Source organism: Ruditapes philippinarum, unplaced genomic scaffold (genome assembly GCF_026571515.1).
Source record: "Ruditapes philippinarum isolate M1 unplaced genomic scaffold, ASM2657151v2 ctg3771_1_1_1_1, whole genome shotgun sequence".
NCBI lineage: Eukaryota > Metazoa > Mollusca > Bivalvia > Venerida > Veneridae > Ruditapes > Ruditapes philippinarum.
In genome coordinates, this window is record NW_026855006.1 from 57974 (window position 1) to 74155 (window position 16182).

General features: G+C 34.4%; 1 protein-coding gene across 1 annotated transcript in view; it reads left to right on the forward strand.

Annotated features, from left to right (window-relative positions):
* Positions 1-15430, forward strand: part of LOC132741809 (uncharacterized) — a 40780-nt gene extending 25350 nt beyond the window's left edge. Inside the window, exons 4-7 of the mRNA XM_060730071.1 lie at positions 5435-5506; positions 9149-9323; positions 11325-11336; positions 13860-15430. Coding sequence (XP_060586054.1) covers positions 5435-5506; positions 9149-9323; positions 11325-11336; positions 13860-15430 — 1830 coding nt within the window. The remainder of the gene's footprint in view (positions 1-5434; positions 5507-9148; positions 9324-11324; positions 11337-13859) is intronic.
* The last annotated feature ends 752 nt before the right edge of the window (positions 15431-16182 follow it).

A 16182-nucleotide genomic window follows, 5' to 3' on the forward strand; every position in this document is an offset into this window, starting at 1 on the left:
TTTTTTTATTAAAGTGGTAATATTTTCTCCCCAGGTCCGATACTCGTGCCTGTGGGTCAAGTGTGAAACTCTCTCACTTGGGTAGAAAAACAAGGCCACATAGCCAAAATATCGAGAAAAAACCTTGTAAACTCTATACAGGCTACTGTTTTGATTCAGTCATCCTTGAAAATATTCAGAAAGTTTGTTTTTGTGATTTCTTAGTGGAGTACCAGTATGGATCACATGGGGTCGAAAACTAGGTCACACAGTCCAAATATGCAAACACCATTTTAGAAATTCTAGAGACTATTGTGTTGATCCAAACATCCTGGAATTTGGTCAGCAATGTTGTTTTGGTGATTTCTGGGTCAGATTCCGATATGGGTCATTTGTGGTCAAAAAGTGGGTCACAAAGCCGAAATATGGAAATACTTTGTAAACACACTTGGGGCTATTGTTTCAGTCATAATTTCCTGAAAATTGGTCTGATTATTTTAAGGAAAGGTTTAAATATATGGATTAGCTTGGGTCAAAAGCTGTGTCACACAGTCTAAATATGGACTTACATTGAAAGCACTCTCGAGAATTTCGTTCCAGTCCAAATATCATGGAAATAAATCACAAAGGTAGTTTTTGTGATCTCTGGGTCTAGTTCGAATATTGCTCACTTTGGGTAAAATACTAGGCCACACAGCCCCAATATTCAAAAACCTTGTTATCACTCGAGAGGCTCCTATCTTTTCAATTGTCAATTTTCCTTGACAATAGCCAGAAAGGTTGTTATCCTGACTACAATGTCAAGTTCCAATATGGGTCACATATCATATGGTAAAATATTAGAAACTCAGCCCAAATGTGGAAAACATTGTTAACACTCTAGGGGATACTGTTCAAGTCCGAATATCCATGAAATGACACTGAGTCTTCAAAATCAAGTGAGCGATATAAGGTTGAGGGATATGAGGGCCATTATGGCCCTCTTGTTTTCTGTAACTGGCTATAACATTGTCATTTATTCACTGCATATTAAGATACAAACTCTTTAAGGCAAAATACAAATAGACCCTGAATTTGAAGGTCAAATTATTTTATTTTCACCTTTTAAGGGTATTGTTGGCTGTAACTTGGTAATTTATTAATGAATTATTTTCATACTTGGACAGAACAACCGTTTAGACAAGACATTGTAAAAGGTTGAACTGACATTGAGCTTTAAATGGCCTTGATCGCCAGGTCCGAGGTATTCAATATTGGTTAAGTTGTCATAATTTTGTTATTTATGCGGATTTTATCCATATGTGGACAAAACAACACTTGTGACCAAACAAACGTGTATACTATTTTAGTTATTTTCTTGACCTTTAAATGACCTTGACCGTTTAATGATTGAATTTGATGATATTTTTTTTTACTTTGTCGTTTATTTATGGAAAGGATTCATACTTTGATTAAACAGCAAGCGGGATTAGATAGACCTATTGAATTTTTTAAAACAATTTTTTAGCTCACCTGAGCTGGTTTAGGGTAAGCTTTTAGGATCTTTGAATGTCCATCATCCGTTTACTTTTAGTTCGTTAAAACTCTAGTTATCACATTTTTGTCTCAATTGTCATTAAATTTGGTTAGGATTTTATACAAGAAATTGCTTTAATGAGTTTGAACATGAGTCACTTCAGATTAAAAACTAGGTCACAGGAGCTAAAAAATAGAAAAATCTTGTGGCTGCTGTTTTTATTAAAATATCCTGGAAATTGGTCAGAAAAATTTTGTTCATAATTTCTAGGTCTGTTATGATAATGGGTCACCTGGGGTCAAAAACTAGGTCACATAGTCCAAATATAGAAAAACGTTGTAAACACTAAGGGCTACTGTTCCAATCCAAATAATCTGGAAATTGGTCTGAAAGGTTGCTATGATGATCTCTAGGTCAAGTTCGATTATGGGTCACTTGGTGTTAAAAATTTGGTCCCACATCCCAAATAATTATGTAAAATCCTTGATATTACTCTGTTTTGATCCTGATATCCTGAAAATTGTTCAGATTGGTTGTTTTGGTAATTTCTAGGCCAAGCTCTTAAATGGGTCACCTAAGGGCCAAAGCTAGTCACCAAGTCGAAATAATGAAAAATGCCTTGTTAACACTCTACAGGCTACTGTTTCAGTCCATGCATCCTAGATATTTGTCAGAAAAATTGTTGTGATAAATTCTGGATGAATTTCTTATGTGGGCAACCTGGGGTCAGAAACTAAATCACACAACCCAACATGGAAAAAAAATGTAAACAATGTAACGCCTACTGTTTTGATCCAAAAGTCCTGACAATTTGTCAGAAAGGTTGTTTTCATGACATCAAAGTAACATTTGAATATAGGTCACATAGTGTCAGAAACTAGGTCACAGGCAAATATAACCATATAAGGACAGACCTTGTTAACACAATAGGCGCTTTTGTTTTAGTCCAAATATCTTAGAAATTCTTCAGAAATGTTGTTAAGATGATCTTTATGTCAAGTTTGAATATGGGTCACTTAGGTTAAAAAAGGAGGTCAAACAGCCCAAATATGAATAAACTTGCAAACACTATAGTAGCTGCTGTTTCGATCAATATATATCCTTGAAATGATCAGAAAGATTGGGGATTTCTAGATAAAATACGAATACGGATCAACTAGGCCACACAGTCCAAACAAAGTCAAATCTTGTTTACACTCTGAGTACTACTGTTGAAGTCAAATATCCTGGAAATTGGTCAGAAAAAAATGTTTTTATGATTTCTACATCAATTGAAAATAGGGTCACCTGGCCAAAATATTGTTATGCTGATTCAAGGAAAATGTTGAATATCCTGAAAATTGGTCGCACAACCCAAATATTGAAAAACATTATTATCACTCTAGAGGCTACAGTTCCAATCCAGTTATTCTGGAAATTGGTCACAAAGGTTATTATGATGATCTATAGTTCAGCGACAAATATAGGTCACTCGGGTAAAAATTTCACTCAGCCTAAATATGCTAAAACCTTGTTAACACTCTACAGGCTACTGTTTTGATCCAGATATCATGGAAACGGATCCAAAGGGCTGTTTTGGTGATATCTATCCAGTTTAAATATGGATCACATGGGGTAAAAATCTAGGTCAGACATTCCGAACATTGAGAAAACATTGTTAACACTCTAGGGGCTTTCTATCCAAATTTCATAGATATAGGTCAGAGGTGTTGTTTTGATGATTTCCAGATCAAATTAGAATATGGGTCACTTGGGGTCAAAAACTATGTCACACAGCCAAAAAATGGAGAAAACATTGTTAACACACAAGCGGCTATTTTGATAGTCCAAATATTTTGGAAATTGGTGAGAAAGATCGATATGATGATTTTAAGTTGAAGTTTTTGTATGGGTTACTTGGGGTCAAAATATAGGTAACACAGCCAAAATATAGAAAAAAAACCTTGTTAACTTCTAGGGCTTACTGTTCAAGTTCGAATTTCCTGGAAATTGACCAAAATATTGTTATGTTGATTCAAGGAAAATTTTGAATATGGGTTACTTCAGGTTAAAAACTAGGTCACATAGCCCAATTATGAAAAACAAACATGATAACATTCTAGGGGCTACTGCTCAAGTCCAAATATCCCGGTAATAGGTCAGTTTGTTTTGATTATTTTTAGTTCAATTTTGTATATTGGTCACCTGAAGTAAAAAATCGGTCACACAACACAAGTATGGAAACACCTTCTTATCACTCTGGGTACTTTTGTTCCAGTTCAAATATCCTGGAAAAGGTGATTAGATGATCTGTATGTCAAGTTTGGATAAAGATCACTTAGAGTAAAAAAAGTGGCTCACATACCTTAAATATTGAAATTCATGTACTTTGTCGAGAGGCTATTGATTTGATCAAGATATCGTGGAAATAAGTCATGAAGATTGTTTTATTATGCCCCCTTCGAAGAAGAGGGGATATATTGTTTTGCTAAAGTCGGTCGGTCGGTCGGTCGGTCAATCTGTCTGTCATTGGAACACATGGTTTCCGTAGATTATCTTAAAAAGTGTTTACCACAAAGTCTTCATATTTCATATGTCATAACCAGTAAATTACACCTATTGATTTTCGGGTCACTAGGTAAAAGGCGAATGTCACAGGGGCCTTAAATGTCAGAATAGTTACCGCTTATTATCTTTAAAGCTATTTATAGTAAAGTCTTCATATTTCACATACTGATTGGTCATAACCAGTAATTGACTTTTATTGATTTAGGGGCCTACAATGTTAGAATGGTTTCCGCAATTATTTTGAAAATTATCAAAAAGTCTTCATATTTCAAATATTGATTGATCATATAAGTGGATGATCCCTATTGATTTTGGGACCACTAGTTCAAAGATCAAGGTCACAGGGTCCTTAAATGTCCCAATGGTTTCCGCTTATTTGTCTGTTTGATTGGGGTTTACGTCACATCTCATATCGCGACGGCCAGTTTTACTGGTGGAGGAAGACCTCAGATGCCCCTCCGTGCATTTTTTTCAAACACGAACGGGCACCTGAGTAAAACCACCAACGTTCCGTAAGCTAGCTTCCTCACATGAAAGAATCCAAGTCCCTGACGGGATTCGAACCAACAGCGATGAGGGACAAGTGGTTTGAAGTCAACGACCTTAACCATTCGGCAACGGACGCCCCAGTTTCCACTTATTATTTTGAAAACTTTTCATAACAAAGTATTCATATTTCAAATACTGATAGGTCATATGAGTGGATGATCCCTATTGTTTTTGGGATCTCTAGTTCAAAGGTCAAGGTCACAGGGTCCTTAAATTTCACAATGGTTTCCACTTATTATCTTGAAAGCTATTCATAACAAAGTATTCATATTTCAAATATTGATTGGTCATATGACGTGGATGACCCCTAATATGCTTTGGTTCACTAGTTAAGAGGTCAAGGTCACAGGGGCCTCAAATGTCAGACTGGCTTCCGACCATTATCTTGAAAATTAATTATCACAAAATTTTCATATTTCAGATCTTGATTGGTCATAATTAGTAGATGAACCGTGTTAATTTTAGGTCAGGTTTGAATATGGTTCATTTGTGGTCAAAAACTAGGTCACACAGTCCAAATATGGAAAAATCTTCTTAACACAGCAAGGGCAATGGTTTCAGTCCAAATTTCATGATAATTAATTAGAAAGATTTTATGATGATTTCAAGGTAAAGTTTGAATTTGGGTTACATGGTGTCAATAAGTAGGTCACGCAGCTCATAAATAATACTATATATTTTAGCGCAATGTGGATACAAAAATACAAATCTCTATACATGTTGTTAAAACACAAACAATATTTAATTTTCAGTTAAACTGTAATCGATTTCATATAAACAAACAACGATTGGAAAACAATATACTGAATGTGTACGATTAAAGATATTCAAATTTTTTCCAAGGTAAAGCATCAATACGAAGATGGTGAACTCAATGAAACTACATTTAACGATCAATGGAGAAAATGTGAAAAGGTAAATATCAAACAGTACCAAATTAAAATTTATTTACCCATTTAGTTTTAAGATTGGTCAGCGTATCAAATTTGAAACACAAAAGTCATAAAGATGTTAAAGATTGTATCACGTCTACTAAACGGTGGCTCTTTCACATTTTGGTGATCTGTTTAAATGAGAGCCCTCGACACTTCCGTTGCAGAGCCATCGATGAAAACAAGGCTGAAAAAGGTAAGACATTTAAGTAAAAATATCAATTTTAAAAGATCATACTTGTTTTTCAAAAATCGAAGAATGTCATGCCACGTAGAACATTTTTCCCATCATGTTTGGTGCAGTTTCGATAAGAAATACCCTGAAATGACGTTGCTAGAACTTTTACCAAATATAACATCGTGGGTTTTCTTTTACGAGAATACACATTTTTAGTGATTTCCCTACCGTAAAGTAGATGCTGGCCCATTTAATCGTGCATATAGCATTGTCCCAACCTCCTCTTTGGACCAATTACAGAACTTAGTTGAAAATCAAATAATCACATTTTTATTATTGTGATCGAGCCATCGACAAGTTGCTGGCGCCATCGGCAATGTGAATGAGCCCTCGAAAATGTGATGGAGCCACCACTATCATTCATTTTGTAATAATATGATGGAGTGTAACTGTTATTATACCTTTCTGATTAACATATACAATTTCATATGCATGGTATCACCGGGATGACATATTGAAATAAAATACGCGATTTGATTATTGGATTTCATTAAAATTGTAAACCTCTTAAAGTAAAACCTCTTTGTATAAAATATTAACAGTCTGGGCATACAAAAATAGTTTTTTTACTTTTAGTCGGTAAAGTTTCAGTTTTTAATTTTAAAATTTATTCAAATTTCAGGTGGAATCTCGACATGAATAAGGGGATACAAAACGATTTTTAATGTGATAAGTGTGGAAAGACGTACGCAAATAAGGCCAAGGTGAAATTTCATAAAAAAACTATCATGAGCAGGCGGCGACCAGTACATTATGCGGTATATGTGATTGGCGATACGCAACACCATCTTCTCTTAACCCTTTACCTCATATATACGCGAAACAACGCACTTTCGACCCCCACCCTCTTTTAGGCCTCAAAAAGTGAAAAAATGTCCTATTTGGGCCCCATACAAATGTTTTCATTTGAGAAATGTTGCTAAAAAAAGTGAGCACTTTTTCGGCGCCCCCATCCAAAAGATACATCAGGGGGTTGCCAGAAGGGGGGTGTGCCCCCTTCTGTTTGGGGGGTTTGAAGGGGGGAGGGTAGTCCCCCTCATCGCCAAGAAAATTTTGGACTTGTAAGAGGCTGAAAATGACCCCAGGTCGATCATAAGGTAACGTGTAACCAACGCTGAAAAGCCTTTGACTCTATCTCAATCCCTTAAGAAGTTGCAGCACTTTGAAATAAATTTTGATGGAAAAAAATCGAGGCAAAATAGTGATTTTTGGCAGTTTTGAGATATCCCCTCGTTGCCATGGTAACAGGAAATTTAAGACTGAGCATGTTGTTACAAAGGCAATGGTCTAGTTAATATTTGTACCAAGTTTGATTAGTATTGAAGCATTTTTCATAGTTTCATAACAGTTTGAATTTGTAACAGGAGGCTTTTCAATGAAAACTGCCATTTTCACAATGTGCTCATGAGAGAAAGGGTTAAAAGGCACGTTGAACGTGTACATACACGGAAAAGGTCACTTGTGTGCACGATTGAAGAATGCAATAGTCCATTCTGCACAAAGAAAGACAGGACGGACCACATACGACAAACATGCCTCTGCACTACAGAACTGTTTGGTACAATACTTGCATGTGTGGTTCTTCTTTATACTTTTTCCGCATCTTTGGAGGTGTCGTTTTAAGTTGCGTTCATAAGCAAAATTTTCTCACAATTCCCACTATTCAGCTTATTGACATTGTGTGTTTTCCGTATGTGGTCCGTTCTGTCTTTCTTTGTGCAGAATGGACTATTGCATTTTTCAATCGTGCACACAAGTGACCTTTATTACTTCAATTTTAATGAATTCGAATAATCAAATCGCGTATTTTATTTCAATATGTCATCCCGGTGATACGATGCATATGAAATTGTATATGTTAATCAGATAGGTATAATAACAGTTACACTCCATCATTTTTTTATTGTTTTTTTATTGTCACAAAATGAATGATAGTGTTGGCTCCATCACATTTTCGAGGGCTCACTCACATTGCCTTGTCGATGGCTCGATCACAATAATAAAAATGTGATTATTTGGTTTTCAACTAAGTTCTGTAAGTTATTTTTTGTGTTGGTCCAAAGAGGAGGTTGGGACAATGCTATATGCACGATTAAATGGGCCAGCATCTACTTTACGGTAGGGAAATCACTCAAAGTGTGTATTCTCGTAAAAGAAAACCCACGATGTTATATTTGGTAAAAGTTCTAGCAACGTCATTTCAGGGTATTTCTTATCGAAACTGCACCCAACATGATGAAAAAAATGTTCTACGTGGCATGACATTCTTCGATTTTTGAAAAACAAGCATGATCTTTTAAAATTGATATTTTTACAAAAATTTCTTACCTTTTTCAGCCTTGTTTTCATCGATGGCTCTGCAACGGAAGTGTCGATGGCTCTCATTTAAACAGATCACAAAAATGTGAAAGAGCCACCGTTTAGTAGGCGTGTGTATGGATATGATAAAATCATTCGTTGAAAAATACATATTTATAATAATGCAAATAAATTGCTCGAATTTCGATTGGCTTAAACACTGTAGATGTTGAATATACGTGAATTACCGGAGACCGCATAGTTTATTTCTTCATTGTAGACGGTTACTTACGTGTGTGCAAAATATTTTTTTTTACGTTTTGTTCTTTATGCCATATTTCTCGATTTAAATGTCTTTACTTCATACATGTTAGTTTAAAGTCACACCGCTTTGATGTCTTTATACTTTAATAACTTTTTACGCAGCGTTACGGCTCACGTCATCTTATCAATGTGCTCCTCTTTCCACACTTCTTTGAAAACATTCTAGAATTGCTAGGTTTTCTTATGAACTTGTTGTAAATAACAGTATGCGTTATAATGAATTCGTTACACAAGTTGCTGACAGGACTTACGAAGGAATAAAGCATTTTTGACATAAAAACCCTATATTCGTGAGTATATCCAGTCAGCAACTCAAAAAACTAATAATACATCCGTGATATATCGGAGATAATTTAGTTTCGGACGCAATAGGTCACAATGCTTTATTAGAACCTCACATATAACCAACAATTGTAACCCATTCTAACAGAACGCAATGTAACTGTTATTATATCTTTAGCAATGCATTTATTACAAACCATATATATATAATCAAATAAAATGAGATATAAAACGAAATAAATGTAATAACAATTTATATACACGTGTATGAACTGATTTAAAATTAATTTAAACATAGTAATGACATAACACATTCATATTGACTATGGCAGAAGACGACTTCGAGTACGAACATAGTTAGTATTGTAAATGCAACTGTGCAATACGCCTAGAATATCCAAATTGAATGAAGAAAAACATTTTCCTTGAACATTATTTTAAATGGACGGTTAGAAAACTTATTTATTATTTTCATGGTAATAGGTATTGGTTCGGTTTGGACGAACCGACATTGCTGATCTTTCAAATAAGTTGGAGAAATTCAAATCAGAACCAATCGAGAAAAAAAGTCTAGAGGATCTTATTGAACAATGGGAGAAGCTGGACGAGGATATGGAAAACCGTGTGATTGAAACAATTAAGCAGCATAGTGCAAGAGGTAAATTTGTATCTTAATTATTTAAAATCATAACCACTCATTACTTAATTATGTTAAACATAATGTATTTGCACTTTCAGACGTACTCATAACAGGTATTTAACTAGCATTTTTTGTCGATATAAAGTGTGTTTTCCTCCTTATTCTCCAGTTTGCTTCTGTTGTTTTTTTTTATTTGGCCAATTTTGCTTTATAAAAACCGCCGGGACAAGTGTTATTGAAGATATTGCAATCGGTTTTGACTCTATTACATGTTCCTTGCTATATTTGGAATAAAATAAGTTTGGAGGCGCTGTGATTTCATTATGTCTTGTTTCTGTACTTGTTATGACACTTTTATTGAGTATCATCAGTAATTTGTGACGTTGTGTGTGTATGTATAAATATATTTAGTTATTGTTGTGTGATTGTTCAAATTTATGATTAATTTATTTGTCAAACGTGAACGAAGCAAAATTTCGTTTTGGGAACATGCTTTACCGAATAGATAGTTGTGCTAACGTGTATATTTTGAGTATGACATATTTCGGTTTTCGCTTCACCATGGCTACACTTCTAGGTTTAAATTTTCAAATATCAAATTCAAAATAGCCGCCAAATTTAAATTTTGAATAAGTTTTGCTTTTTTTCTAGTTTGCTGTGTAATTAACAATGCAAAACTGTTGAAACAATACATTTATACATTATGTTGCTACCCAATTAGATTTTAAAAAACTCTGACAATTTCCTCTGTGTCTCTATATGAAACTTAAGGAAAAAGGAAGTAGACTTTAAATAAGGCTTAATTGCTTTCATAAGAAGAGTAGCGATATACCCGAATTTCTAAAATTTAAGCAAAAGAATCATTAAGGTAATGCAACAACGTTTCGTAGTAGATCGAAATCGATAGGAAACTCATTTGTAATTTGCATTTAAATGTATATTTTCATCATTCAAAACATAAACTAAGGAATAAACATTCAATTCTTTAGTCCCCATAACTCTACTCATTGATGCATATATCTTTTAGATATGGTTTATCTGATCGTATGTCTGTCCGAGCGCACTCTCTTGACAGTAAAATATATTTGCTCAAGCTGACATTATGGAATTCATTCCGTATAAACCTTACATATGGATTGAAAAAATGCGTATATAGTGTAGAAAGACTACTTATGGTCACACTTCAAAGAATATCAAAGAAATAACAGCATAACGTTAACTAAGTAGGAAAGTCCTTCATGTCCGCTTTTTCCGGTCCATAACTTTGCCTTTCATGTTTGGATTTTTTCGTATTGATTCAATCTGTCCCACAAGACCAACGTTTAAGGCTTAGTTAAGGCCACAATAGATTTAGGAACTCAAACCATTATACGTCTACTAGTAATAGTTGGAAAATAACAGTAACCGTTTAAATTTGTTAATTATGTGCGCACAATCTAAATAAGAGTGTGATTTTACTGCTTAGATTTTAGTTTGATTGTGTAGGACGCTACCGGTATAAGTTTATATACGCAGTTTCAATACCAAGAACAAACCTGTACTAAGCAATGCGTGTAAAGTTTCTTACTCAAGAAAACAACGACTTGCCCCTGACGGGGTTTGAACCCACGCGGCTATTTAAAGATCCTTAGATTACTAGTCTAACGCACTCACCACCAAGTCATGCCTCTACACATATCAATGATTATCAAAGCATCTCTTTCGAATTTCTGTAATGTTATGGTGACGTATAAATCATGCACAGGTAAGATTTAGAATGTGTCGTTAAACATGTGATTGCTGCTGATATTTTGTGGTACCAGCTTTTGTCAAAATTGTTTTCTGTTTAAATATTTAAGACCCCCGAAAACAATGTAAGGAGGCTTTTAAAAAGAGGATCATCCAAGACGTTACTTTTTCAAATACAACAAAACAATTACCACAACAAATGTTGTTCCGAATATATTTATCTTCCCCGTCTTATAGTAAGGTATATATTGATATGCAAGATTAAAACAAATTCTAAATTTCTTATTTCAGTCAATGCTCGTGGTAAGATTATTTTATTTATCTTTTGAATTTGTTTAATTCTGTTTGTGCATAAGAATACTGCATGTATGAATGTTATTCGTAAGGTAGACCATGGGTAATGGGCACTATAAGGAACTGTAAAAAGGACAACATAGGACAGTTATATGTCTTAAAGGTCACCTGTATGCAAAGTTAAAATAAAATTTACCGTGTGGTTTATGAGTTATGGATATATTTCTGAACTAAGACTTTGCTATTAGAAGGGCCTTTTTTCAGAAATGAGAAAACTCTAAATAACCTATAATATCATTATTATTAAAAATAATTTTCTATTAGTCATTGTTAAGAAACAAGTAATTACATTCAGGTAACATTTAATATGAGCAAAATGATTGTTTCTAAACAAAATGTTTTGAATATGTATAAAAATGTTACCCTACCCCACCCTTTTAAACACTTATTTGACCATTTCCCTATATAAAAAGCTATATTCCAAATATCCCTGAAACTTACCACAATGAGGGATTGTTTTCAAAGTTTGATCACGGTATCATATTTGCTATTAAATTTGGCATTATTTAGCAAATAAATGCCTACAATAATTATATAATTCAAATCAAACACTTTTTTCTTCCATAAGGGATCTGAGAGATACATAAATAATGTAAAAAGAAAAAAGGAAAGAAAAAAAGTTGCCTTTTTTAGCTCACCTGAGCATATGCTCAGGGTGAGCTATTAGGATCACTCTTCGTCCGTCGTCTATCGTCCGTCGTACGTTGTCCGTTCACACTTTTCAAACGACATCTCCTCTGAAACCATAAGGCAGATCATAATGAAACTTCACAGGGATGTTCCTTGTGTGAAGCCTTAACAAAGTTGTTCAAAGAATTCCATTCCATGCAGAACTCTGGTTGCCATGGCAACCAAAAGAAAAAAACTTTAAACATCTTCTTCTAAAAAACCCAAAAAGCTAGAGCTTAGATATTTGGCATGAAACATCTTCTAGTGAGTGTCTACCAAGATTGTTCAAATAAAAGCCCTGGGGTCAAAATTGGCCCCGCCCCAGGGGGTCATTGATTATCCCTATATGCATATAGTAAAAACTTTAAAAAAATCTTCTTTTAAAGAACCCAAAGAGCTAGACCAAAGATATTAAGCATGAAACATCTTCTAATGAGTGTCTACCAAGATTGTTCAAATAAAAGCCCTGGGGTCAAAATTGGCCCCGCCCCAGGGGGTCATTGATTTTTCCTATATGCATATAGTAAAAACTTAAAAAAATATTCTTTTAAAAAACCCAAAGAGCTAGAGCTTAGATATTTGGCATGAAACATGTTCTAATGGATGTATACCAAGTTTGTTCAAATAAAAGCCCTGGGGTCAAAATTGGCCCCGCCCCAGGAGGTCATTGATTTTCCCTATATGCATATAATAAAAACTTAAAAAAAGTCTTTTAAAGAACCCAAAGAGCTAGAGCTAAGATATTTAGCATTAAACATCTTCTAATGGGTGTCTACCAAGTTTGTTCAAATAAAAGCCCTGGGGTCAAAATTGGCCCCGCCCGAAGGGGGTCTTTGATTTTCCCTATATGCATATAGTAAAAACTTTAAAAACTCTTCTTTTAAAGAACCCAAAGAGCTAGAGCTAAGATATTTAGCATGAAACATCTTCTAATGAGTGTCTACCAAGTTTGTTCAAATAAAAGCCCTGGGGTCAAAATTGACCCAGCCCAAGGGGTCATTGATTTTCCCTATATACATGTAGTAAAAACTTAAAAATCTTCTTTTAAAGAACCCAAAGAGCTAGAGCTAAGATATTTAGCATGACACATCTTCTAATGGATGTTAATCAAGTTTGTTCAAATAAAAGCCCTTGGGTCAAAATTGGCACCGCCCTAGGGGGTCATTGATTTTCCCTATATTGCATATAGTAATTAAAAACTTAAAAATCTTCTTTTAAAGAACCCAAAGAGCTAGAGCTAAGATATTAAGCATGAAACATGTTCTAATGGGTGTCTACCAAGTTTGTTCAAATAAAAGCCCTTGGGTTAAAATTGGCCCTGCCAGGGGGAGGGGGGAGGGGGGCAAAAGTTATTGTTTTTCATTATTTGTGTATAGTAAAAACTTAACATCATGAAACATCTTGTAATAGGTGCTTCCAAGTTTGTTTAAATAAAAGCCCTTTGGTTTAAACTGGCCCCGCCCTTGGGGCCTATGTACAGGTGAGCGACCCCAGGGCCATCATGGCCCTCTTGTTTGGGTTTTAACCTAGCCCCTCAAGTTCAATGCAGTTGACAAGTGATTCTAGCCTATTTGAATACTCTTCAAAGTGGAGGTAATGCATTAACCATGGTCTACCTTAAATGCTTCTGTAAACACTTCATCATGTGAGCTATATATTTACAAATCATATGCCATTTATCATGGCTTAATAAATTATAAACTGCTTCAGTTAAATGGGTCCGAACACCAGAACTTGTTTGTTATGCAATATGATTTTGATATAATGTAACAAGTGTGCTTTGAATTAATTTCATTTGAATAGAGCGGTCGGAAAAGGAAGTCTCTGACGTATTGGAAGCTCAGTACTTTGTTGAAACATCAATGTTCGAACAGGCCAAACAGAAGCTAAATAAGGATGGATTTATTGTAATAGAAGGAGCTCAGGGTGAGGGAAAGACAACAATGGGTAAGAAGCTAGTTGAAAATCCGAAAAAATGTTTAAAGATTAATTCGGTCGCAGATTGGGAAATGTATTCAAGTACAGATGATATTGAAACTGTACTTATTGATGATATGTTTGGTTGTACTATGTTTGACAAAAGTGAAAGTAGAAAATGGCTGAAAATATTTCCCCAATTGATGTCTGAAGTATCAAGACAAAAACTGAAATTAATAATCACATCTCGGACGTATATTTTGGATGATGCACAAAAGAAATTGTTTATTGAACACCATATAAAAAAACGCAATAGGATTGAAATTTCGTCAGAAAAACTTGAATGTCATGAGAAAAAACAAATAATTAAAAATCATTTGGAATTGAACGGAAGGAAATTTGGTAAGAATCTTATTGATTCTTGCGTCAGGCAGTTAAATGAACCGTCATCATTTATTATTGGATTTCCTGAATGTGCTAGGCTATTTGGTGTCCAAGATAGCCTTTTTCACAAAGGAAGTTCATTTTTTAAAGCACCGATGACTCATATAAAGACATGCCTTGACACAATTTTCAAAAACAAAGATGACTTTGTATTTCTGGCATTTTTCGTTCTCTGGTCTCAGCCATCACAAAGTCTTCGTTTGTCTGATCTAGAACAAAGTCCAGTAAAAACACCTATCAGTATTAAACGTCCAATTGAACACTTGGGATTCAGTCTCTTTTATTCATTAAGACATATTCCTAATGAATTTGCCAGTCACAAAAATTTTGTTTGTTTCGACGATAAAACTGAAATATTTCGGTTTCAACACAATGTGGTAGGTGATGCAGTAGGACTTGTTGCTTTTGTTAGAAACATGACAGCAGCTTTAGAGTTTTGTAATGCCTCTTTCATTGAAAGATATATCCGTATTGAAGAACAATCAGATACATGTGAAGGCAACAAAAATGATGAGATCGTAACCATCCCAATAAATCGGTATGCTGATTTGTGTTCTGTAATTGGCAAAATATTACTTCCAGATAGGACAGTAAGCGATACTGACATACGAAACCTGCGTGATCATGTATGTTCTGTATTTGGTCAGACATCACCTTTGAAAGGGAATGAAACCGATGCCGAGATACGAAATATGCGTGATCAAATTTGTACTATTATTGATCAAATGTCATTTTTACAACGGACAGGAAGCAATGATGATCAATATATGAATTGTAAAATTATTTTGCATCCTGCTTTTAAATGTAGATCTTTTTGCGAAACCTTTCTTGAAACATTGAGAAAACAAAACATGTTACCATATTTTTTGACAAAGCATGTTGGTACTATCACTGCAAGCGTATTAAGTATTACAGATATACTTGATAAACAAGATTTTGAAAGCGAAATTGGAGTTCTGACGTATGCAGTAAACAATTCACATTCACCGCATCCTTATGTTTTTCGGAGATGAGTGAGAGCAAAAATGATGACATGGAAAACATATTGAAAACAAACTTGAAAATGTCACTACTTGTTGCAGTAGAAAGCTGCAATTTTGAGAAGGTAAGTTATCTTATGTCTGAGATGAATGCTGTAAGTGATGATATCAGCCTCATTCTTTGCGCAATTAAAAAGGCTAATTTCGAAATAATGAAAATTCTCTTAGAGAAGAATAAAATGTCAAAATATAGAAAAAATGGAAAGAGTCCGTTGATGTTTTTTGTGGAAGCAGACAACGAATCGGCAATAGAATTTTTAGAGTCGAATCAGTTTATTGATGACGATGAGTTGAACTATGGTTGTATAAATAATGGAGAAACAGCACTTCACCTGGCATGCAAAAAGGGTAATGACTCAATTGTCAAATTGCTTCTAAAAATGTCTCCAAATCTTTTCTTAAAAGATAATAATGGATATCTTCCTATTTATTCAGCTGTCTTTAAAAACAAAAAAAGTGTTGTAAGACAGTTGTTGGAGCATGATCAAAAACAGATGGACTGCCTTTGGAAGAACATGCCATTTTTTCACGTGGCCCTTAGGTATGAAAAAAGTCTCATACAATTTTCTGATAATTTTAAAAATGCCAATTTACTTTAAGGTAAAGTATGCAAACACCTGTAGCATTTTCTTTTTAAATAAAAAATTTTAATTTATTGAACCCCTTGTCAACATGATGATAGAACAAAAAGCAAACAATATGCAGGACAGTACAAACGAGACCGT